At 48.5% G+C, this 26,392-nt stretch overlaps 2 protein-coding genes and 1 long non-coding RNA gene across 6 annotated transcripts in view; 2 read left to right on the forward strand and 1 right to left on the reverse strand.

Annotated features, from left to right (window-relative positions):
• LOC140403112 (TLC domain-containing protein 4-B-like) overlaps positions 1–26,392 on the forward strand; it is a 107,420-nt gene that overhangs the window by 33,140 nt on the left and 47,888 nt on the right. For all 4 annotated transcript variants that reach the window (XM_072490740.1, XM_072490744.1, XM_072490742.1 and 1 more), the window contains exon 3: positions 10,325–10,414. In XM_072490740.1, the coding sequence (XP_072346841.1) occupies positions 10,325–10,414 (90 nt within the window). The remainder of the gene's footprint in view (positions 1–10,324; positions 10,415–26,392) is intronic.
• LOC140403111 (calponin-1-like) overlaps positions 10,323–26,392 on the forward strand; it is a 119,576-nt gene continuing 103,506 nt past the window's right edge. Inside the window, exon 1 of the mRNA XM_072490739.1 lies at positions 10,323–10,414. The gene's annotated coding sequence lies outside the window, so the exon portion shown is untranslated. The remainder of the gene's footprint in view (positions 10,415–26,392) is intronic.
• LOC140403110 (uncharacterized) lies at positions 16,416–22,868 on the reverse strand. Its single transcript, XR_011938254.1, has 2 exons — positions 22,549–22,868; positions 16,416–18,791 (listed from the first exon to the last, which is right to left on the reverse strand). It is a non-coding gene; the product is annotated as an uncharacterized lncRNA (long non-coding RNA).

Consider the following 26,392-nt stretch of genomic DNA (forward strand, 5'->3'; position numbering starts at 1 on the left):
TGAAGAAATTCCTTCTCATCTCTGTTTTAAAGGATCGTCGCTTTAGTCTGAGATGGTGTCCTCTGGTTCTAGTTTCTCCTACAAGTGGAAATATCCTCTCCACGTCCACTCTATCCAGGCCTCGCAGTATCCTGTAAGTTTCAATAAGATCCCCCCTCATCCTTCTAAACTCCCAACGAGTACAGACCCAGAGCCCTCAACAGCTCCTCAAAAGACAAGTTCTTCGCTCCAGGGATCATGCTTGTGAACCTCCTCTGGACCCTTTCCAAGGCCAGCACATCCTTCCTTAGATACGGGGCCCAAAACTGCTCACAATACTCCGAATGGGGTCTGACCAGAGCCTTATACAGCCTCAGAAGTACATCCCTGGTCTTGTATTCTAGCCCTCTTGACATGAACGCTAACATTGCTTTTGCCTTCTTAACTGCTGACTGAACCTGCACGTTAACTTGAAGAGACTCGTGAACAAGGACTCCAAGTCCCTTTGTGCTTCTGATTTCCTAAGCATCTCCCCAGTTAGGAAATAATCAATGCTTAAATTCCTCCTTCCAAAGTGCATAGAACATACAACATTACAGCGCAGTACAGGCCCTTCTGCCCTCGATGTTGCGCCGACCTGTGAAACCACTCTAAAGCCCATCTACACTATTCCCTTATTGTCCATATGTCTATTCAATGACCATTTGAATGCCCTTAGTGTTGGCGAGTCCACTACTGTTGCAGGCAGGGCATTCCACGCCCTTACTACTCTCTGAGTAAAGAACCTACCTCTAACATCTGTCTTATATCTATCTCCCCTCAATTTAAAGCTATGTCCCCTCGTGCTAGACATCACCATCCAAGGAAAAAGGCTCTCACTGTCCACCCTATCCAAGCCTCACACTTTTCCACATTGTATTCCATCTGCCACTTCATTGCCCGCTCTCCTAGCCTGTCCAAATCCTTCTGCAGCCCGCCTGCTTCCTCAATACTACCTGCCCCGCTACAGATCTTTGTATCATCTGCAAACTTAGCAACCGTGCATTCAGTTCCTTGTTCCAGATCATTAATGTATATTGTGAAAAGTTGTGGTCCCAGCACAGACCCCTGAAGCACATCACTAGTCACCGGCTGCCATCCTGAAAAAGACCCCTTTATCCCCACTCTCTGCCCTCTGCCAGTCAGCCAATCCTCTATCCATGCCAGGATCTTACCCTGAACACCATGGGCTCTTAACTTATTTAACAGTCTCCTATATGACACCTTGTCAAATGCCTTCTGGAATCGCAGTGGTTAGCACTGGGACTACGGCGCTGAGGACCTGGGTTCGGATCCCGGCCCTGGGTCACTGTCTGTGTGGAGTTTGCACATTCTCCCCGTGTCTGGGTGGGTTTCACCCCCACAGCTCAAAGATGTGCAGGGTAGGTGGATTGGCCACGCTAAATTGCCCCTTAATTGGAAACAAAATAATTGGGTACTGTAAATTCATTTTTAAAAGAGGCCTTCTGGAAATCTAAATAAATCACGTCCACTGGCTCTCCTTTGTCTAACTTCCTTGTTACCTCCTCAAAGAACTCTTAACAGATTTTTCAGACATGACCTCCCCTTGACTAAGCAGTGTTGACTCAGTCCTATTTTACCGTGCACTTCCAAGTACTCCGCGATCTCATCTTTAATAACAGACTCTAAAATCTTACCAATGACCGAAGTCAGGCTAACCGGCCTATAATTTTCCGTCTTCTGCCTCCCTCCCTTCTTAAACAGCGGTGTTACATTAGCCACTTTCCAGTCCTCTGGGACCCTTCCTGCCTCCAGTGATTCCTGAAAGATCATCACCAATGCCTCCACAATTTCCTCAGCTATCTCTTTTAGAACCCGGGCATCCCACTGGTGTCTTCCACTGTGAAGACTGATGCAAAGTAACTATTCAGTTCGTCTGCCATTTCTTTGTTTCCTATTATTACTTCTCCAGCCATGTTTTCCAGTGGTCCAATGTCTATTTTTGCCTCTCTCACCGTTTATATATTGAAAGAAACTCTTCCTATCTTTTTTATGACTAGCTAACTTGCACTCCGATTTAATCTTCTCTCCCCTTATTGCTTTTTTAGTTGTCCTCTGCTTGCTTTTAAAGACTTCCCAATCCTCTGGCTTCCAACTATTTCTGACCACTTTGTATGTTTTTTCTTTTGTTTTTATGCTGTCCTTGACTTCCCTCGTCACCCATGGATGTCTTGCCCTGCCCTTAACATGTTTCCTCCTCCTTGGGGTGAATGGATGAATTTCTGCTGTGCCTCCCGAATAACCCCCCAAAAAAATATCATCTTCTGTCGTTTGTTGCCAAATCTAGTTGGATAAAATGCCTGTGAAACACCTTGGAATGTTTCACTAAGTTAAGCGTACTATCTAAATAGAAGTTGTTGTTGTTAGATATGTAGCAGATCAGACTGAGAAACACAGAAAGCTTCCTTTACTCCCCACTTCACTGAATTCCCTTCTTCCTGGTATCGTTCCAGTGCGTGCCCTCACCAAGGCCTTGGCATCCTTCCCAAAGTGCGATGCCCAGGATTGAACATAGTACTCCAACTGAAACTGAACCGGTGTTTTTAAAGGTTTTCCATAACTTCCATACTTTTGCAGTGACCCTTGTTTAAATTAATTTCACGGCGCATCGGCACAGCTGGAAGTCTGGGGAGAACGTGAGCACATTGGCGCAAGTTGGTTTTAAGCAGGAATTCCAGCGGTAAAGTCATTTCTAGTGTCAATTATTGACAATTGTGGAATTTAAAAGATAAGGATCTGTTTCTTCAGCAATAAAAACAAGTTCCAGGCAGAATAAACACTGGTAAATGCATCAGGGCAGGTCCAATGTCCATATGGCTACTTTCAGAATACTTAGGACCGTATATAATCATTTGATAAAGAAACTCAAAATTCAAATTAATTTTTGAAAAAGCAGGCAAGAGTTTATTAATTTTTTCAGCAGCGAAACAGCGAATGATTTTTTTTTCCAGTGAGCAATTAGAAAACTGCATTGTAACATGGCAGGTTGTGTAGCATCACGGTGGTGACACTCGGGACACTGGGAAATAACACTGATCTTATCCCATTGCAATCATGTGAATACTCAAACTTGGCAGATGAAGTACAATGTCCACGTTGGCAGGAAGAATAGAAAAGCAATGTCTTATTGAAATAGAGATGGTTTGCAGAACTCTGAAGTAGTGAGGGATCTGTGTATCCTGGTACATGAATCACAAATAATTGGTATACAGGAACATAGGAATTAAGAGCAGAAGTCGGCAATTCAGCCCCTCGAGCCTGCTCCGACATTCAATCAGATCCTGGCTGATCTCTCCCTGGTCTCAAATACACCTCCCACCTGTTCCCCAAATCCCTTTAACACATTTTTTTTTAAAAATCAGAAATATATCTATCTCCTTCTTGAAACAATTTAATGATTCAGATTCCATCGCTCTATGGGGCAACAAGTTCCACTAATTCACCACCCTCTCGAGAAGTAGTTCTTCCTCATCTCAGTTCTAAATCTACCGCCTCTCAACCTATATCTGTGACCTCTCGATCTAGATTGCCCCACAAGGGGGTGTAGTGATCTCTGTGTATGAATATACATGATCATGTATGTAAATGTAGTACAGTCAATTCAACACTAGATGTCTCACTATCAGATGGTATATGAACGACTTTCCCGCTCTTTCTGAGAGAGTGTGCTGCAGGAGAGTGAACAGACAAGTTATAAGTTATTTCATTATTATATTCTATCGTTAGTAAATTATCTTTACTCTATTTTATTTCTTTTACTAGTTGAGTATTAAGTATAAAGGACTCACAGAATATTATTTATATTACTGATTTAGTTAGTTCATCTTTAAAAGAAGACTATTGTTTATTTCATCAATTCGGCTGGTTCAAAGAGTATATATAACATGGTACCAGAGTGATTTAAGCTTTTAAGAAAGACTAGTGAAGATTTAGAATAAAAAGAAAGAAACAAAACCGGAATCAACTATTCGACTACAGAAGTCATAGCAACATCGGCAACTTCGACAAAAATAACTTTTCAATGGACCAAGTTCAAGCACCAAGACATCTCAAGATCACTGGTAATTTATATCCGAACTGGAAATTGTTCAAACAACAGTTTCAACTCTGTTTAGAAGCTAGTGACTTAAGTGCTGCACCAGAAGCTCGAAGAATTGCTTTACTTCTGTCCCTGGCAGGACAGCAAGCAATCGAAATCTTCAATTCCTTTAATTTTAATGCTGGTGAAGATAAAACAAAATTTGATCAAGTTATAGCGAAGTTCGATGAACGTTACAAGATGCAGACCAGTGAGATTTTAGAACGCTTAAAATTTCACAGTAGAGTTCAAAAAGTTGGTGAATAATCACAGATCTCAATCTCTTAGCTAAAACATGTAACTATGCAGATTTACATGATTCACTTGTAAGAGACCGGATTGTATATGGTATACTTGATGATACAGTCAGAGAAGCATTAATTCGGCAAATCACGATTGATAAGTGCATCTCCGTGGAACAGACCAAAAAGTCAGTATGTGGCATTTTACCCGAAAGAAAAAAGCGCAAATCTCTACCACGAGGCAAAGAAAATCAAAATGGTGTCGCAGGCAAAGCAGAAGACTGTGAGGAATGGAAGCTATCCTTCACAAGCATTTTCGGGCTCTGCTCATGCGCACTACGCACAGAAATGCCAGACATCGAAGAAGAAGTCTGCGCATGCCCGAACGTTACTAATACGCCATGATGACAACGTGATTACGTGTCACAGGTGTGGCAACACCCACTTCAATGGAATCTGCCCTGCTTTTGGTAAACGCTGTTTAAGATGTCAAAACTTAAACCATTCTGCTTCTCTGTCAATCATCCACAAGTTACATTCCTCCTGCACAGATAAAATACTACGAAGCGAGAGCTGTGGACCATAAAGAAGAAATCAACACACAAGAAGATTTCATGAAGATGATGATATTTTCTCATTAGAAAATACTTTCTTCGTTGATGTGGTTGAATCGTCCATAAAAAATGATCTACAAGAAAGCAAACATCATCTTAAAGCAACAAAGCCAGCTCATCAAGAATATGAGCAGGATCTTCAAGCAATGAAAGATCAAAGAGTCAATGTCGTTATCAATGAATGGATGACTAATGAGTACATTAACACAATTCCAATTACTTTCAAACTGGACACAGGTGCCTCGGTGAATCTATTGAATTCCAAGGACTTGTCCTAGATAAAAAGTCATAATGAAATGATACCTCCAGAGTGCTCATTCAGAAATTATAATGGCAATCCCATTTTCTCACATGGTTCGTGTTACCTGAGTGTCACAAACAGGGACGTTCAAAAACAAGATTCGAGATTGTCAATGATTCTCGTTCATCTCTACTTGGAGCTCAAGCGTGCAAAGATGTGAAGCTCATCAAAATAATTTTTTTAAATACCTGTCAGTCGACTATGCTCAAGGATAACATTCAACAACTCTTAAAGGAATACCCTGATGTATTTCAAGGCATGGGTACATTACCATTTCATAGAATTTACAGTGCAGAAGGAGGCCATTCGGCCCATCGAGTCTGCACCGGCTCTTGGAAAGAGCACCCTACCCAAGGTCAACACCTCCACCCTATCCCCATAACCCAGTAACCCCACCCAACACTAAGGGCAATTTTGGACACTTGAGGGCAATTTAGCATGGCCAATCCACCTAACCTGCACATCTTTGGACTGTCCAAACTTCAACTGAAAAAGGATGCCAAATCGTTAATCCATCCACCTCGACGAGAATCTGCTCCTCTGAAAGACAGATACAAGGCTGAACTTTCAAGATTACAAGTTCAAGGTATCATATCAAAGATTACTCAACCTTCTGACTGGGCTAGCTCCTAGTCTGTGTGAAAAAACCTACAGGTGAGATAAGAATCTGTATGGATCTGAAGGATCTCAATCGCAACATTAAAAGACAGCATTATCCAATACCAAAGAAGGAAAGCATTACTGTTTATTGCTAGGATAACTAAATCTTAAAGTCGGAAAGTATTGTTACAGGGTGTTGGTGAGACCACATCTCAAGTTTTCTTTACTCTGCTTTTTCCGCATTCATGGGATGCGGACTTCGCTCGCTAGACCAGCATTTATTGTCCATCCATAATTACCTTTAAGAAAACTTGTCTTTGTCTGCCTGTGTAGGTAGCATGAAAGCTGCATATTTATTTAAAGTGCTGTTTAATGGGAACTAGTGTGTTAAGGTTAAGAAACCAGATGTAATCTGTTATTGTTAGGTTTGAAGTTTAAAAGTTTAAATATTGTTTTCTTTAATTTTATTTTAATAAAGTTTGTTTATAAAATAACCAACCCCTGTTTTTTATATGACTCCTGACATGAATTTATCTTTCCGCACCATCTTAAAACTTTATGGCTCTGGTTCAGTCTCTTAGCCACTGGATGGTGTTGAGCTTCTTGAGTATTATTGGAGCTGCAAGTGAAAAGTTTTCCATTACACTCCTGACTTTGGTACTGGGAGTCAGGAGGTGAGTTACTCGCTGTAGGATTCCTAGCCTTTGACCTGCTCTTGTATCCACAGTGTTAATATGGCTAGTCCAGCTCTTCACTTTCTGGTCAGGATGTTGATTGTGGGGGATTCAGCGGTGGTAATGCCATTGAATGTCATGGGGCGATAGTTAGATTCTCTTTTATTAAAGATGGCCATTGCCTGGCACTTGTGTGGCGCGAATGTAACTTGCCACTTGTCAGCCCGAGCCTGGATATTGTCCAGGTCTTGCTGCATTTGGACATGGACTGCTTCATTATCTGAGGAGTCGCGAATGGTGCTGAACATTGTGCAGTCACCCGCAAACATCCCCACTTCTGACCTTACGAGGGAAGGAGGGTCATTAATGAAGCAGCGGGAGATGGTTGGGCCTAGGACACTACCCTGAGGAGCTTCTGCAGTTATGTCCTGGAACGTGACCGCCATCAACCACAACAATATTCCTGTGTGCCAGGTATGACTCCCAACTAACGGAGAGTTTTCCACTGATTCCCAGACTTCAGTTTTACTCGGACTCCTCTTGGTGCCACACACCGTCAAGTGTGGCCTTGATACAAGGAAGGAATGGTAAGGTGAAGGAGCCTTGGATGACAAGAGATGTGGAGCTTCTAGTTAAGAGGAAGAAGGAAGCCAATGTAAGGTTGAGGAAGCAAGGATCTGGCACGGCTCTAGAGGGTTACAAGGTGGCCAGGAAGGAACTCAAAAATGGACGTAGGAGAGCTAGAAGGCCATGAAAAAGCCCTGAAAGGGAAGGATTAGGGAAAATCCCAAGGCGTTCTACACTTATGTGAGAAATAACAGGATGATCTGAGTGAGAATAGGGCTGATTAGGGATAGTGGAGGGAACTTGTGCCTCGAGTCTGAGGACGTTGGGGAGGCCCGAAATGAATAATTTGCTTCAGTATTCACGAGAGAGGTACCTTGTTACTTGTGAGAACAGTGTGAACCAGGTTAATAGGGTCAAAAAGGTTGATATTAAGAAGGGGGATGTGCTGGAAATTTTGAAAAGCATCAGGATGGAGAAGTTCCCTACGGGAAGCGAGGGGGAGATTGCTGCGCCGTTGGCGATTTTGTGTCCTCTCCACTGGAGTAGTACCGGATGATTGGAGAGAGGCGGATGGTGTTCCCCTGTTCCCGAAAGGAAATGGGAAATCCCTGGTAATTACAGACCAGTCAATCGTACATCTGTGGTGAGCAAAATACTGGAAAGGAATCTGAGAGGTAGGATTTATGATTATTTAGAAAAACATAGTTTTTCTTGGAATATTGTGTCCAGTTCTGGTCGCCTCATTATAGGAAGAATGTTGATGCTTTGGAGAGGGTACAGAGGAGATTTACCAGGATGCTGCCTGGACTGGAGGGCAGGTCTTATGAAGAACGTTTGAGGGAGCTAGGGCTTTTCTCACTGGAGCGAAGAAGGCAGAGAGGTGACTTGATAGAGTTGTCAAGGTGATGAGAGGCATGGATAGAGTGGATAGCCAGAGACTTTTCCCCAGGGTGGAAATGGCTGTCACGAGGGGACATCATTTTAAGGTGATTGGAGGAAGGTATAGGGGAGATGTCAGAGGTCGGTTCTTTACACAGAGAGTGGTGGGTGTGTGGAATGCACTGCCAGCAGAGGGGGTGGAGTCAGAGTCATTAGGGACATTTAAGCGACTCTTGGACAGGCACATGGACAGCAGTAAATTGAAGGGGTGTAGGTTAGGTTGATCTTGCATTCGGATAAGTGATCGGCACAACATGGTGGGCGAAGGGCCTGGACTGGGCTGTATTCTATGTTCTATGATATTAAAGGCATTCACTCTCACCTCACCTGTGGAGTTCCATAGAATCCCTATAGTGCAGAAGGAGGCCATTCGGCCAATCGCTCTGCATCGACCCTTGAAAAGAGCACTCTAACTAGGCCCACTGCTCCACCCTATCCCCATAGCCTAACCTGTACAGCCCTGTAACTCCTCACATTGATCATGACCAAGCCACCCAACTTGCACATCTTTGGATAATGGAAAACCCACACTGACACGGGGGAGAACACACAAACTACTCACACTCAGAATCGAACCTGGGTCCCTGGTGGTGTGAGGCCGCAGTGCTAACCACTGGGCCACCCTTCAGCTCTTTTGTTTCTGTTTGAACCAAGGTTGTAATGAGGTCAGGAACTGAGTGACCCTGGTAGAATTCAGTGAGAGGGTGTCCTCTACCCAAGAGATGGCTCAATGAAGCACAACATTACTCCATCGGCCTGGGAGGCCATTGTGCAAGAGGTCAGCGTGGCTGGCAGCAATGCCTGACGAATTCCAGTACAGGAAGTGGATGAATGCTTTCCAGATACGTCATCCTTCAACCTCCTCCATTATCAATCTCTCATCAAGCCATCATGTACTGAAATGGCTACACTCTTCAGGGATCTCTCACAACCATTGGAGGAACTGATATCGACACATTCTCTTATGGAGACTTTCACATCACCAAAATCCCATCTCTCATGTTGCTCCTGCTCCACCTTCGGGGGAGAGCTTACCACACACACGGGGCATGCATTCATTCAACATCTGCTCCATCACTCTGATCATGTGCCTTTAATTAATTTTCACACAGGCCCAACTGGTGTACAACAAGCATGAAGGAGCCCAAACTGGGGGAGGGACAGCCAAGATCATCGCCCTCACCAAATCTAAGACGAAATGAGTTTTCTTTTCTCTCAGCCGATTGTTAGTCTGTGGAATCCTGTTCTCTAGAGAGCGTTGTAAGCTGGGTCATTGAATAGCTTTAAGGTTGAGTGGATAGACCCTTGATAGACGAGGGAAAAGGTTTAGGGAGTAGGCAGGAGGTAGAGTTGAGGCACCAGTCAGATCAGCCATGATATTATCACGTTGCGGAGCAGATTGGAGGGGCCAAGTGGGCTATCCCTTCCCCTAATTTGTATGTTCGTATGAATAGAAACGCTTTCAAAATGATGACCAGAGACTTCAAAAATAAACAGAAGATCAGAAATTCGCTTTCACCTCTAGCCAGTCCTTTAACAGCCATTACACACGATAGTAATAATAATCTTTATTACTCAGGACACCAACAACGACCATTACCATGATTTTGCTAATCTTGTATCCTTTGTGCCACATCCATATCTTTTCTTGCAGTTAATGGCTACACTAAGATCACATTGTGTTCCTATCGACGTGTTTACTTCAACTGCCTCACGAATTATCTTAATTGCATTTGTTACTATCCGCTAGAGAGCACTGGCTTTTAAAAGGAGATATGGATTTCCCAGGGATCATCTCAAAAGAATCACACAACAAGATTTCACATTTTAAGACTTTAACTATATCAAACCAATATTCCTTCAAATGCACGATGTTAGCTCAGTTATTTCTATCGCATATATTCGGTCAAATGATAAAACAATTCGAATGTCCTAATTTTATACCAAGTCGATTTTAAGCTTAACCACTAAAATTTCTCTAGTGTTTAAAAAAAAAAAATACTAATTTAAAAAAAAATTAATTGTGGTTCTTGTAAAGCCTTATTTCAAGGTGTCAATCTAGTGATGTTGCCATTTTGATAAATCATTCTCCTCTTACAAAGAAACCAGGCAGGATTAAGGTTCATGAAGAAATGGCACCTTTAGTGTACATAGTTGCCCTGTTTGTGTGTCACTGTTTAACTGTGGGCCCCTGGGGTCAGTCAAAGCTTTACTTTGACATAACATGATTTACACTTGTGATCACTGGACTTCTTATTGTGTCTCCTTAGATGTGTTTCCACGATCCATGCTCTTGTGGTTGGAGGATTAGCATTATACATCCTTTGGTTCGATGACCCTGTCAACAGAGACCATATCTGGTAAGAATCTGGAAGTCCTTTTCCAATACATCCTTTCACTGAAACTAACTCGGGTCAATGGAATGTAAAGGGAACTCCACAATTCAAAGAACATTCTTCACTGCTGCAACAAGCATCAACCTGAGGGACAATAAGCCCTCAACTTGGAGAGCATGTTTAGACCAAGATTCTCATCAACTTTAATGTAGCGACTGGCAGCAATCAAATTCCAAGTTTCTGAACAAAGTAGCTCCTGACGAGATCATCAGAACCATGTAATAGTCTCCATGATGTAAGATTACTGATACTCTGCAGTGTTGAGGGAGAATCTTTCAGATGAAATATTGAGCCAAACCCCTATCTGCCTGCTGGTCGAGCCCCACCATCCCATCAATATAGAAAAAACCATGAGACTATTTTAAAGAGGCACAGAGGAGTTCTCCCAGTGAGAATTGGACAATATTTATCCCTCAATCAATATCATGTTCTAAACAGAATTGGTATGGTTCTCTTGTCTGTAATCAGGATGTTTGTGTGAGGTGTGTGAATTGCCTTACCCTCAGAGTGATTTTGTGTGAGGTGTGTGAATTGCCTTACCCTCAGTGATTTTTCCTCATTTAAAATAAATTCCACCACTTTGGTAATTTTAAAGAAGGCTAATGGTACATTGGCCTTCATTGCGAGAGGTTTCGAGTAGAGAAGCAGGGATGTGTTGCTGCGATTATACAGGGCCTTGGTGAGGCCACACCTGGAGTATTGTGGGCAGTTTTGGTCTCCTTCTCTGAGGAAGGATGTTCTTGCTCTCGAGGGAGTGTAGCGAAGGTTTACCAGACTGATTCCTGGGATGGCGGGACTGAGGTTTTTTTTATTCGTTCTTGGGATGTGGGCGTCGCTGGGCTGGGTCAGCATTTGTTGCCCATCCTAATTGCCCTTGGACTGAGAGGCTTGCTGCGCCATTTCCAAGAGGGGGGCAGTAAAGACTCAACCACGTCGACAGGTGCGTCTGGAGTCACGTGTAGGCCAGACCGGGTAGGGACGGCAGATTTCCTCCCTGAAGGACATTAGTGAACCAGATGGGTTTTTACGACAATCGGCAATGGTTTCATGGTGACCTTTAGACTTCTAATTCCAGATTTTTATTGAATTCAAATTTTACCATCTGCCCTGGCGGAATTCAAACCCGGGACCCCAGAGCGTTAGTCTGGGTCTGTGGGTTATTAATCCAGTGACAATATCACCACTCCACCACCTCCCTAAAGGGGAGAGATTAAATTGGTTAGAATTGTATTCGCTGGAGTTCAGAAGAATGAGGGAGAATCTCATAACCTATAAAATTCTAACAGGACTAGAAAGGGTTGGTAAAGGAATGTTGTGGTGGGTGTGTCCAGAACCAGGGGTCACAGTCTGAGGACCATTCAGGACCGAGATGAGGAGTAATTTCTTCACCCAGAGAGTGGTGACCCTGTGGAATTCGTTACCACAGGAAGTAGTTGAGGCCAAAACTCTATGTTTTCAAGAAGCAGTTAGATACAGCACTTAGGGCGAAGGGGATCAAAGGATATGGGGGAGGCGGAATCAAGTTATTGAGTTGGATGATCAGCCATGATCATAATGAATGTTGGAGCAGGCTTGAAGGGCCGAATGGCCTCCCCCTGCTCCTATTTTCTGTGATCTCCTTTGCCAGGCATTTGGCAATGATCCTTTACTGTGATCTTTTTGAGGGGAATCGCCTCGGGGGAATCAGATGGCCGGGTCCATTCTGGTAAGGAAGTCCTGATAGATTGTGTCGGTTTACGGTAAAAGGTTCACCAAATCTAGGAGTACAGGTCCACAGGTCATTGAAAGGGGCAACACAGGTGGAGAAGGTAGTCAAGAAGGCATACGGCATGCTTGCCTTCATTGGCCGGGGCATTGAGTATAAGAATTGGCAAGTCATGTTGCAGCTGTATAGAACCTTAGTTAGGCCACACTTGGAGTATAGTGTTCAATTCTGGTTGGCGCACTACCAGAAGGATGTGGAGGCTTTAGAGAGGGTGCAGAAGAGATTTACCAGGATTTTGCCTGGTATGGAGGGCATTAGCTATGAGGAGAGGTTGAATAAACCTGGTTTGTTCTCACTGGAACGAAGGAGGTTGAGGGGTGACCTGATAGAGGTCTACAAAATTATGAGGGGCATAGACAGAGTGGATAGTCAGAGGCTTTTCCCCAGGGTAGAGGGGTCAATTACTAGGGGGCATAGATTTAAGGTGAGAGGGGCAAGGTTTAGAGTAGATGTACGAGGCAAGTTTTTTACGCAGAGGGTAGTGGGTGCCTGGAACTCGCTGCCGGAGGAAGTGGTGGAAGCAGGGACGATAGTGACATTTAAGGGGCATCTTGACAAATACATGAATAGGATGGGAATAGAGGGATACGGACCCAGGAAGTGTAGAAGATTGTAGTTTAGTCGGGCAGCATGGTCGGTACGGGCTTGGAGGGCCAAAGGGCCTGTTCCTGTGCTGTACATTTCTTTGTTCTTGTTCTTTGTAAATGGGGGTGTGGGTTTGAGAGGTGCTGGTTTAACTGTGGCCTGAGAATTCCCTGCAAAATGACATGTTTGGTGGGTTTTGTGGTTTGTGGCTACATTGGACTGGAGCTCAGGTCAGAGGGAGTGCCTACTATCTAATAAAAACAAAGTGCCTGGAAAACCTCACAGGTCTGGCAGCTTCAGTGGAGAACACAAAACAGAGTTAATGATTTGAGTCCAAATGACTCTTCAGAGCTAAGAGAGGGAGAAATCTGATGGATTTTATTCTGTTTAAGAGGGGTAGAACAAAGTGGAAGGTCGGAGATAGGTGTGCAAGCCTATGCGGGCCAAGGATTTGCAGGCACCCACATGTCCAGCCATCAGAATAGCACGGGCAATTCATAAAATTTAATTACACTCTCGGGGGTATGACAATTTGTTGAAGTACTGTCCATTCCGCAGCTGTTCCCATTAGTTGAAGGTTTGGTTACGAGAGGACACAAGTTCAAGGTGATGGGCACGAGGTTTAGGGGGGATTTGAGGGGAAACTTTTTTCCCCAGAGGGTGGTGAGGGTCTGGAACACTGCCTGGGAGGGTGGGAGAGGCGGGTTGCCTCACATCCTTTTTGCACATTCTCTCCGTGTCTGTGTGGGTTTCACCTCCACAACCCAAAATTTTTTTTAAGATCCTGGATGAGCACTTAGCAAGTCACAACATTCAGGGCTATGGTCCAAGTGCTGGCAAATGGGGTTAAGTGGGCAGGTCAGGTGTTTTTCATGCATTGGTGCTGACTCGGTGGGCCGAAGGGCCTTTTCTGCTCTCTATGTTTCTGTGATTCTCTGGTAAATCACTCCAAGTGGACCTGTTTTTTAAAAATTAATTTACGGGATGTGAGTGTCGCTGGTCAGGTCCAGCATTTATTGCCCACCCCTTGTTGCCCTTCAGAAGGTGGTGGGGAGCTGCCGTCTTAAACCGCTGCAATTCCTCACCTGTGGGCCTACCCACTGTGCTGTTAGGGAGGGAGTTCCAGGATTTTGACCCAGCGACAGTGAAGGAACGATATATTTCCAAGTAATAATAATCTTTATTATTGTCACAAGTGGGCTTACATTAACACTGCAATGACGTTACTGTGAAAACCCCGAGTCGCCACATTTCGGCGCCTGTTCGGGTCACAGAGGGAGAATTCAGAATGTCCAATTCGCCCCACTGCACATCTTTCAAGACATGTGGGAGGAAACCGGAGCACTCGGAGGAAACCCACGCAGACACGGGGAGAACGTGCAGACTCCGCACAGGCAGTGACCCAAGCCGGGAATTGAACCTGGGACCCTGGCGCTGTGAAGCAACAGTGCTAACCACTGTGCCATCCTTAGTGGATTATTACAGACAAATAGATTGGAGCAGGGGACAGAGGCAATACTCCAGCTCCAATAGGCAGAATACATGCCAGTGTTGTAGCTGTATTGGAACAGCTTGGCTAGAGGTGGAGCTAGTTCTGAGCACAAGTCTTCAGTACTATTGCCGGGATATCGGGATACCGTGGGCAGCACGGTAGCACAGTGGTTAGCACTGTGGCTTCACAGCTCCAGGGTCCCAGGTTCGATTCCGGCTTGGGTCACCGTCTGCACATTCTCCCCGTGTGTGCTTCCTCCGGGTGCTCCGGTTTCCTCCCACAGTCCAAAGACGTGCAGGTTAGGTGGATTGGCCATGCTAAATTGTCCTTAGTGACTAAAAAAGGTTAGGAGGGGTTATTGGGTTACGGTGGAAGTGAGGGCTTAAGTGGGTAGGTGCAGACTCGATGGGCCGAATGGCCTCCTTCTGCTCTGTATGTTCTATGATATTGTCAGGGCTTCAAAAGGACATCGACAAGCTGATGTAGTGCGCAGATCGATGGCAGATGATTGATATTGATATTTATTTATTGTCACGTGTACCAAAGGACTCTGAAAAGTATTTTTCTGCGGCCAGGGGAACGTACACAGTACGTACATAGTAGACAAATGGTACATTGACAAACAGTGATTGGTTACAGTGCGGAACAAGGGCAAACAGCGTCGTGAAGATTATTCTTCCGTGAATAGTGTTCTTACAGGGAACAGATCAGTCCGAGGGGGAGTCGTTGAGGAGTCTTGTAGCTGTGGGGAAGAAGCTGTTCCTATGTCTGGATGTGCGGGTCTTCAGCCTTCTGTACCTTCTGCCTGATGGAAGGGTTTGGAAGAAGGCAAGGCCTGGGTGGGAGGGGTCTCTGATAGTGCTGTCTGCCTTCCTGAGGCAGCGGGAGGTGTAGGCAGAATCAATGGGAGGATGGCAGCTTGTGTGATGCTTTGGGCTGGGTTCACCACACTCTGCAGTTTATTGCGATCTTGGGCCAAGCAGTTGCCATACCAAGCTGTGATGCATAGAACATAGAATTTACAGTGCAGAAGGAGGCCATTCGGCCCATCGAGCCTGCACCGGCCCTTGGAAAGAGCACCCTACCTAATGCAGCCGGTTAGGATGCTCTCTATCGCACATCTATAGAAGTTTGTGAGAGTCGATGCAGACATGTCAAATTTCTTTAGCTTCCGTAGGAAGTAGAGACACTGTTGGGCTTTCTTGACTGTTGCACTTACGTGAGTGGACCAGGACAGACTGTTGGTGATGGAGACCCCCAGGAACTTAAAGCTATCGACCATCTCCACTTCAGAGCCACTGATGCAGACGGGAGTGTGTGTCGTGCTGCACTTCCTGAAGTCGATGATCAGTTCCTTGGTCTTTCCAACATTTACGCCAGGCAACCAAGTGATCTATCTCCCTTCTGTAGTCTGATTCGTCATTGTTTGAGATACGACCCACCACAGTCGTGTCATCCGCAAACTTATAGATCGAATTGGAGTTAAATCTTGCCACACAGTCGTGTGAATGCAATGCGGAGAAGTGTGAAGTGATGCCTTTTAGTAGGAAGAACATGGCGAGGCAATATAAAATAAGGAGTAAAATTCTGAAGTGACGCAGGAACAGAGGGACCTGGGTGGACATGTGCAATGAAAGTGGCAGGACAGGTGGAGAGTGTAGAGGGTTCCATCTCTGCTACTCCACTACTGGGCCGATATCAGGGGTTTGAGTATCTGTGTGTGTCTCTCTCCAGCTGGCACTGAAACTTCAGAGGCCAGGGGATGCCGCACTGGGACACCTCCACGGAAGAGAGCACTGAATCAAGCCTGCCGTTTATCCCTAACCGGAAGCCTGAGGCTTATATCACACAGATATAAAGACCGCCACCAATGCCCAGGTGATTCTCTCTCTTGCCGGTGGTGCAACACCCACCCGGTTCCTACTTCGCTGGAGTAGCTTTCCCGAGAGAGAGAATAGGACCCTGCTGTTCATTACCTAACCAGCAGCCTGTCCTGAGTGAACGGGTTCGAATCGTTCAAGATGACCCTAGATTCTCTACGCCGGAATTAAGGTGAGGAATATCTTAACAATGACTTGGTCAGAGATCGCTGGTGAGAGATTGAAGAATTGAAACAACTCCAATTATCAGCAAATCGAGGTTTATTGCAAAACCCAGGTCAAAATCATCAAACAGAAGAAATTATAATAAAATCTTAAACTCTAACACAAACTAAGTCTATTCAGGAAGTACTATAACGGACACAACGTAAAATCTTATTGTTACACAAGTTTAGCAATGGCACAAAACACAAATCAAGCCCCTGCCCCAAAGCCTCAACCACTATCAAAGTCAAGGGAGTTTCGCAAGCTGCTGCAGGGTACTTACGGTCACAGGCTGCAGGAGGTCAAGTCGAAGGTGGAGAGGTCAAGCCAAGAGAGCCTCAATCCCAACACAGCCCCTTTTATATCCGTTTTACCTGGCTTTTTCCTGTGTTCGGCCAGCCCCTTTTGCATTGAATTGGTAAGGTTTAAAGTTCCCGCTGGTCCCGCCCCCTTTGAGCCGGTCAGAGCTGTCGACTTCCGGGTTTTCCTCCCCCTTTGCGTTGTATCGGTCCAAGTTTAAAGTTCCCGCTGGTCCCGCCCCCTTTGAGCCGGTCAGACCTGTCGACTTCCGGGTTCTCCTCGCAGGTCCGCTCCTTCCAGCCAGGCAGACCTGCCGCGATTTGAATTTGGCGCCGACTCCGCCCCCTCCACCTAGTGAGTTCCTGCCGGTGGCTTCTGTCAAGATTGGAGTACCTCCCCCAGGTCCGCCTCCAACTTGTTTTTTTCTACCGTTTATCTTCAAGGGGCTTTTCCAGCGCAATATACTGAGCCCAGACAGTCTGCTTTTTGGGATAACAAGGGTAAGCTCTCTTGTGAAGATTTTTCAAAGTCTTCCATCTGCTCCGGAGATCGCTGCTATTCTCACCTTGCTATGTTGATGGGGTGTTGATTGGATTCTGCTCTGGTGGAGGCCAAGTCATTTACATCTGCATGGGGCTATGACCATCCCATTGTCCTGCTTGCAGGCAGGCCCCTTTGTATTCCCGTGCCCCTTTGTCTGTGTTTTAATCTTATCTAGTTGTCTGGCTCCTTCTTCCTTGTAGCTCCTGGGGGGGGGGGGGGGGGGGGGGTGGGTTGTAAATACCTATGCCCCTACTCAGCTCAGCGGACCAAGCCTGCTGGGAAATTTGGTTACGTTCCTTTGGCTGAAAAGTGTCCAGTTTACAGTCTCTGGGTTTTATTCTTGGGCAGTCCAAAAAGGGCCGAATTGCCCGAAAACCTTACAGATGCCCCTTCGATACGTCCCTACCTGCTTGGACCGTATCGACACAGGTGAAGGGCAATCATTTCCTTTTGTGTGGACCGTAGGCCCCCCCTCAACAACATGCGAAACTACAAGTCCCAAGACAGTTCCCTTAATCTAGGCTATTCCTAATTTCATTGAAAGGGAAAGACAAGACCATACTTAATTCAAACACACAGTAACATACACACATTTCACCGGAACCCCAAACGTAAGGGTCCCTGTACATATATCACAATCAAGTAACTGAAACCCGCGAATCCATACAACTATTTACATTTGAATCTCTTTATTTCACTAAGGATCCTCTTTTCTGGGCTGCACTTCGCTTCTTCCCATTGAAGGCTCTTCATTTTCCTCCGTTGTCGATACCTGCAGCTGAGAGGTTCAGTACCACTGAGTCGACAGCATAATGTACCCCCTGGTACAACATTTTCTTTGTGGGGACAAACACTAAACCATTCTCAGGCCCCCCTGGTGGTGATCGGACAGTTGCGAGGGTCGATTGGTTGGGCTGTGGGCAGGGGTCTCTTTACCTGAACCAGCAGTTCGGTAGCTTTTACAGTCATCCCTTCCCTGGGCGTTACACATCCCTCCCCACTGCGATCAATTCATCCCGTTCCCTGGGTTCTGCCACCGCCTAACAAAAGTGATCGATGCCCATTGTGGACATGCCTTGGTAGACCCCCATAAACACAAATAAATGCCCTGGTCAGAAGCCCACCACTTATCCCAGAAAACGGTGATCCTACCCGGTGACCCCGTGATGGTCCGGTAGGTGTTGTTGTCCAGGCGTTCCCAGTCCGAGGACCGCATCTCCCCAAAGGAACGTCCCCCTTACAGGTTAAACACACCCGCCTGCCCTCAGTCACCCTAACCCGGTCAGTCGCCACCTGTATCTCCTCGCAGAGTACAGAGGCCTCTCCATAGGTGAAGCTCTGGTGGCTGGAGTACCTGGTCGAGTTCGACCCCAGCCACCCAGGGCACCTCCCCAGGTGTGAGTAGCGGGTCTGCTCTGTGGCCACCTGGTCTCCCTGTCCGGTAGTGACAAGAGGGGCTCTGCCGCCAGAGCACCCATAGACGAAGGACTCTTCTGTCTCGCCTCTGCGGAGTTCTCCCGGTCCCACCATCGCCAAGATCATCAGCAAGCTCCACATCGTCGGGTGCCCCATCTGTAAAACAGACAAAACACATCCTTGCCTCTACAGAACTACCTACCTTAAAGTGCATGGCTTCTATCCAGCGGCAGCAGCAGCTCCCGCTTTGAAGTTGGGAAATTGACATGAAATTGCCGCAGCCTGTCTGTGGTTCTGTGTCCACAGCCCGGCTCCACTAGGGTCCTAGTGCCTGCTGCTCAATCATTATATTACTGCACTATGCGCTTCTGTGATCCCACGATCCTAAATAACCCACACTCCACTACACACTAATTAGAACTAACAGGGGGGGAATGCTATATACAATGCCACCCGTCTCCGGGTGGCCAAATTAAAACTGGACCCCGCTATACTGGGGCTGTTCACCTGTTTGGACCAACGGCTCGGGCCAGACCTCCCCCTCCCGGGGGTCCGGACTGCCCCTTGCCTCTCCTTCCCCAAAGGGGTTCGGGGATCCCTTTCTGCGCCCTCCGGAGACTGGGCTACCTGTGGCAGCACTGGATAATGTCCTACCTCCCTCACCGTTCCCTTCTACTGGGGACCATCTTACCGGGGGCTTGGAGACCCGATTGCTCCTTCGTCCCCTGGATGGTTCCCACGCCCAAGGTGATACCTCCCTCTCCTCTGCCTCCCTAGCCTCTATACTAAGGGAGGCCACCTGGCCCACAGGTAATGGCTTGGGAATCGTTACTGTCCCTGGGCTGGGTGCTTGCAGCACTGTCGGTTTCTTTGGGACTGCCCCTTCGGGACAGCACCTTGTCACCGGTTGTGTGACCGTGGAGTCAGGGACCTCCCCCACCGTCGTTAATTCTACGGGGGGGTTTCTCCACTACCACCCCCCAACTTGCTCTTTCTTGCCCTTATGGGGTGGAACAATTTAAATTGACTAATGTGGCGTTCGCATGGGTTCCACCTTAAGGGATTTAAACTGCAAATAGCCGCTGAGGCAGCCTCCAGAATGGGACCCTGCACCTGGACCGGACCAGGGTCTGGGGCTAGAACTACCCCTGCGCTCCCTTTTTCCTGAGGCTGCTCCCTGGGTAGTCACACGGGTTCTTGTGGTGTGGGTGCGGGCAGGTCCTGGCCCGTTGCCATTGCCACCTGTCCCGACCCAGCTGCTAGGCTCTGCAAAAAGGCTAAAAGTTTTTTTTAATCGATGGTTTCCGGGGCAGCTGCTCCTGCTGCCGGGGTCTGACTCTCTACTGCGGGAGCCCTCTCCTCCTTGCTAGGGTTCTCACACTCCCTCTTGAAATGCCCGGCCTTACCACACCCGTAGCATACCGGTCTCTTGTCGGAGGTCCGGGTGCCCTCATGCTTCCACTCTCTCTTAGGGAATGCTGGCGCGATTTCATGCACCTTACCCTTAAGGAGCTTTTCCTCACTCCTCTCCCCATTGCGATATGCGAGGGTGAGTTTCCTAAGGACCTCTGCCTCATTAAGGGCCGGGGTCTGCGGGTCGAACCAGTGTTCGGCTTTTGCCCTAACATTAGGGAGACAGTTGGCTACTGGGGTCTTTAGCCAGTGGGCGGTTCTTTCCCCTAAATTCTGTCTATCCGCGGGAACCCCGCATGCCTCCACATAGACAATCCACAGCCTGTCTGCGAACATAGTGGGAGATTCCCCTGGTTGCTGCTTGGTTTCCCCCACCCTCATGAAAGGGCTCCCCAGATTCAAACCCATTGCCTCCAGCACAGCAGTCTGTGCTGCCGCCCATGTGTCAGGTCTTCCCCCATTCCCGGAGGTCACTGCCCTGCATAGCTCTGCATCTACGGTCATCAGGAGCATCCTTACCTGCTCCCCCTCGTCGCAGTCATTAATGCTGGCTGCCTGCTCCACCTCCATAAAATGAAGCGACGGATCCCCTTTCGGAGTTAGCCTGGGAACGTGGGCCACCATCCCCCTGAGCGCGGATGCCCCATGAGGAATGATAATGTCGCCCTCAACCAGTCCCCTATTTGCCAGCCCCACTGGGAGACCATACCTTCTCTGCCTGACAGGGCACATCTGCCCTACCTGGGGTTCCTGCTCCTCCGCCTCCCCGGCGTCCAGCTCTCCTGCCCCGTTGGGTAGCCCCCCTGTCCCCGGGCTAACTACCCATATAGGAGACGCCGCTATCTGGGGATACACCACTGACCCCCCTTGGACCTGCCCCTGACCGGGCGGTCCGAACCCTACCTGCTGCCCCGGCCCCATCACCGGCATTCCAGGCAGCGGTCTGTCCCCATCCCATGGGGACCCACATACGAAACCAGGCGGGCACGCCGCCAGCTGGGGGTACCCTGCTGACCCCCCCTGGACTTGCCCCTGAACGTGCAGTCCGATCCCCCCCCTGCCGACCCGGACACAATCCCGGCGCCTCAGGAGGCGGTCTATTCCCCTTGGCCTTTGGGGAATCATCCGCTGCGAGGAGCACCTTGCCCCTTGGGAACCCCCCTGGACCTACCAGGTGTACCAGTCCCCTGACCTTGGACAAGGTCTCCTCCAACTCCGTTATCCGTGAGCACAGTCCCCTACTTCCTCGCGAGCCACTCGGTACGCTGCCTGGATGTCCCGGCACGTCCCCTCCAGCTTCCTACACTGCTCTGTACTCCGAGCATAGAGTTCCTGGAGCCTCCATTCCTTTGTCTTACCCTCCACTATCTGCCAGTGGAGATATTCCTTCTCGCACCGGTTAGACTCGCTTTCCTGTCGGCTGCCCTGTTTCATTTCTGCCAATTCCTCCCGCAGTCGTTCAGCTGCGCTAGCGCTGTCCCCTGCGCTGGCCCTAACTTCTCCCAACTCCTGCTCTAATTCTTCGACCCTTCGCTCTGTTTTGGCTACCTGCTGGGACAGGCAGACCAGCCAAACTGCCTTCTCCAAGTGCCTTTTGTGCGCCTTACTTTCTGTCCATGCGGCCGCCGCCATTACAGGTCGCTCCGCATTGATTAGTTCTGAGACCCAAGGTTGGTGAGGTTGACCTTTTGCACATATATGAGGAGATTCTCTCCTCCATTTTACTTCGTTCCTCACCCCCTCTGCCAAGTCACATACTCCAAACCACCGGGCTCCTGCCGCGGTCGCCATTGTAGAGGGTGCCATCTCTGCTACTCCACTACTGGGCCGATATCTGGGGGTTGAGTATCTGTGTGTGTTTCTCTCCAGCTGGCACTGAACTTCAGAGGCCAGGGGATGCCGCACTGGGACACCTCCACGGAAGAGAGCACTGAATCAAGCCTGCCGTTTATCCCTAACCGGAAGCCTGAGGCTTATCTCACACAGATATCCAGACCCCCACCAATGCCCAGGTGATTCTCTCTCTTGCCGGTGGTGCAACACCCACCGGTTCCTACTTCGCTGGAGTAGCTTTCCCCGAGAGAGAGAATAGGACACTGCTGTTTATTACCTAACCAGCAGCCTGTCCTGAGTGAACGGGTTCGAATCGTTCAAGATGACCCCAGATTCTCGACCCCGGAATTAAGGTGAGGAATATTTTAACAATGACTTGGTCAGAGATCGCTGGTGAGAGATTGAAGAATTGAAACGACACCAATTATCAGCAAATCGAGGTTTATTGCAAAACCCAGGTCAAAATCATCAAACAGAAGAAATTATAATAAAATCTTAAACTCTAACACAAACTAAGTCTATTCAGGAAGTACTATAACGGACACAACGTAAAATCTTATTGTTACACAAGTTTAGCAATGGCACAAAACACAATCAAGCCCCCTGCCCCAAAGCCTCAACCACTATCAAAGTCAGGGAGTTTCGCAAGCTGCTGCAGGGTACTTACGGTCACAGGCTGCAGGAGGTCAAGTCGAAGATGGAGAGGTCAAGCCAAGAGAGCCTCAATCCCAACACAGCCCCTTTTATATCCGTTTTACCTGGCTTTTTCCTGTGTTCGGCCAGCCCCTTTTGCATTGAATTGGTAAGGTTTAAAGTTCCCGCTGGTCCCGCCCCCTTTGAGCCAGTCAGACCTGTCGACTTCCGGGTTTTCCTCGCAGGTCCGCTCCTTCCAGCCAGGCAGACCTGTCCCGATTTGAATTTGGCGCCGACTCCGCCCCCTCCACCCAGTGAGTTCCTGCCGGTGGCTTCTGTCAGGATTGGAGTACCTCCCCCAGGTCCGCCTCCAACTTGGTTTTTTCTACCGTTTATCTCAAGGGGCTTTTCCAGCGCAATATACTGAGCCCAGACCAGTCTGCTTTTTGGGATAACAAGGTTAAGCTCTCTTGTGAAGATTTTCAAAGTCTTCCATCTGCTCCAGAGATCGCTGCTATTCTCACCTTGCTATGTTGATGGGGTGTTGATTGGATTCTGCTCTGGTGGAGGCCAAGTCATTTGCATCTGCATGGGGCTATGACCATCCCATTGTCCTGCTTGCAGGCAGGCCCCTTTGTATTCCGTGCCCCTTTGTCTGTGTTTTAATCTTATCTAGTTGTCTGGCTCCTTCTTCCTTCTTCCAGCTCAGCGGACCAAGCCTGCTGGGAAATTGGTTACGTTCCTTTGGCTGAAAAGTGTCCAGTTTACAGTCTCTGGGTTTTATTCTTGGGCAGTCCAAAAAGGGCCGAATTGCCCGAAAACCTTACAAGAGAGAAGTCAGTAAAGCACATAATATTCTTTACTAATAGGGGCATACAGTACAAGAGCAAGGCGGTTATGCTGATTTATACAAGACACCAGTTCGACCTCAGCTGAAGAATTGTGTTAGTTCTGGGTGCCACACTATGGGAAAGATATGAACGCTTGGGGAGAGTTCAAGAATAATTCCATGGGTGAGAAACTTCAGCTATGGGGATAGATTGGAGAGGTTGGGACTGTTCTCTTTGGCGAGAAAAAGGAGATTTAATAGAGATTTTCAAAATAAAGGTGGTTTTATATCAGATTAACTGGTTAGAAGACAGCCTTTGCGATAATCTATACATAATTATTGTGACCCATTCAGTTTCAGTACCGTTGCACGGTAGCACAGTGGTTAGCACTATTGCTTCACAGCTCCAGGGACCCGGTTCGATTCCAGGCTTGGATCCCTGTCTGTGCGGAGTCTGCACGTTCTCCCCGTGTCTGCGTGAGTTTCCTCCGGGTGCTCCGTTTCCTCCCACAGTCCAAAGATGTGCAGGTTAGGTGAATTGGACATTCTGAATTCTCCCTCTGTGTACCCGAACAGGCGCCGGAATGTGGCGACTAGGGCTTTTCTACAGTAACTTCATTGCAGTTTTAATGTAAGCCTGCTTGTGACACTAATAAAGATTATATAAAAAAGGAAAGGATACTTCACCCCAACAGTGATGACTCTGACCAATAGTTAAAACACCCCTGTTTTGTTAAAACAACTTTAACTTAAACACAATAAGCCACATTGAGAGCTTACAATTATCAGGGTTTTTTAAGAATATTTTTATTGAAGGCATTTTTCATTCATACAAAAGTCAAATCTTGGCAACAGGTAATAAAACTTAGCTCCCTCCCCTCAACCCGTCATCCCAAGCCCACCTCTTTTATTCCTCCCCTCATACCCCCCAAACAAAATAAAAACACCAGACGCCCCCCCCCCCCCCGCCCCGCTGATGCCTCGATTGACTTTAACAAAGTTAATAATAGCTTCCACCTCAGGGCGATTCCCCTTCCACTCCGCGTTTGGCCAACTTGACTTTTTCTAGGTGCAGGAATTCTGACAGGTTACTTGCGCGCACCTTCGCCTTTGGTAGTTCCGAATCCCGCCAACTCCACAAAATCCATCAGGGATGCAAAGACAAGACTCTCCCCACCTGAACTCCCGGATCTTCTGACATTCCGAAGATCGCCACCTCCGGACTCGAAGCCACCCCTCGGTCCAGAATTTCAGACATTACATCCGAACACCCCTTCAAAACCCCCTCAACCTCTGAGACGCCCAAAACATATGCACATGGTTTGCCTGTCTCCACCCCCCCCCCCCCTCCGCACACCGCCCACCTACCCTCCAACCCCGAAATGAACCAGCTCATCCTCGAGACCGTCACCTCTGTACACCACCTTAAATTGGCTGAGGCTGAACCTTGCACATGTCGAGGAAGCATTCGCCTTCCACAGGGCTTCCCTCTACACCCCGGCCTACAGGTATTTGAACCTGTTTCCCTTCAGCAACATATATGTCTCCTCAAGCTCCTCCACACCTGCAAACCTTCCTCCCACAAACAAGTCCCTGAAGTATTCTATCCCCACCTGCTGCCGCCCCCGGAACCTCGCATTCAGCCCGCAGCAAACCTAACATTGTCACATATCTGTGTCTACAGTGACGTGCCTTCCAATCCAAAGTGTTGCCTACACTGGTACCAAACCCTCAACGCTGATACCACCACTGGGCTTACAGAGTATTGGGCTGGCAAGAATGGCCGGAGTGCAAACAACTGCGCCCTCAAAACGAGTCCCCCTACACGACGCTGCCTCACCCTCCCCTGACCATCCCCTCCTCCACCGCCCATTTATTAACCATTGCAATGTTTGCTGCCAGTAATAATTCAACAGGTTCGGCAAAACCAGTAACTTCCTCATCGATCCCTTTCCCGACACACCCTCCTCTCCCGCCTTCATACTCACCCGGAACGGCCGTTCCCCCCAGCTTCCGCCCCTACCCCCTGGCATTTCCCCTTGGGAACAGCTCACATTTCCCCATTTCAAAATTATATCCTGGAAATGGGCCCAGGATCCCCATAATCCCGTCATAACTCCCCACCCGGGAGGAAATGTACAACACGAGGTCGCCTGCACACAGAGATCCCCCTCAACCCCTCCCCCTCCCCCTCACCCCCTCCCCACTCACCCACTCTCCCTCACTCCTCCCCCTCACTCCCTCCCCCTCACTCACTCCCCCCTCACCTCCTCTCCCCCACTCAGCCCCCTCCCCACTCAGCCCCCTCCCCACTCAGCCCCCTCCCCACTCAGCCCCCTCCCCACTCAGCCCCTCCCCACTCAGCCCCCTCCCCACTCAGCCCCCTCCCCACTCAGCCCCCTCCCCACTCAGCCCCCTCCCCACTCAGCCCCCTCCCCACTCAGCCCCCTCCCCACTCAGCCCCCTCCCCACTCAGCCCCCTCCCCACTCAGCCCCCTCCCCACTCAGCCCCCTCCCCACTCAGCCCCCTCCCCACTCAGCCCCCTCCCCACTCAGCCCCCTCCCCACTCGCCCCCTCCCCACTCGCCCCCTCACCCACTCCACCCCCCTCCCCCTCACTCCACTCACCCACTCCCCCCTCACCTCCTCCCCCTCACTCACTCCCCCCTCTCCACTCACCCCCTCCCCACTCAGCCCCTCCCCACTCAGCCCTCCCACTCAGCCCTCCCCACTCAGCTCCTCCCCACTCAGCCCCTCCCCACTCAGCCCCTCCCCACTCAGCCCCTCCCCACTCAGCCCCTCTCCACTCAGCCCCTCCCCACTCAGCCCCTCCCCACTCAGCCCCTCCCCACTCAGCCCCTCCCCCACTCACCCCCCCCCTCCCCACTCACCCCCTCCACACTCACCCCCTCCACACTCACCCCCTCCACACTCACCCCCTCCACACTCACTCCCTCCCCCTCACTCCCTCCCCCTCACTCCATCCCCCTTACTCCCTCCCCCTCACTCCCTCCCCCCTCACCCCTCACTCCCTACCCCCCTCACTCCC

Source organism: Scyliorhinus torazame, chromosome 27 (assembly GCF_047496885.1).
Source record: "Scyliorhinus torazame isolate Kashiwa2021f chromosome 27, sScyTor2.1, whole genome shotgun sequence".
In the NCBI taxonomy this organism is placed as follows: domain Eukaryota; kingdom Metazoa; phylum Chordata; class Chondrichthyes; order Carcharhiniformes; family Scyliorhinidae; genus Scyliorhinus; species Scyliorhinus torazame.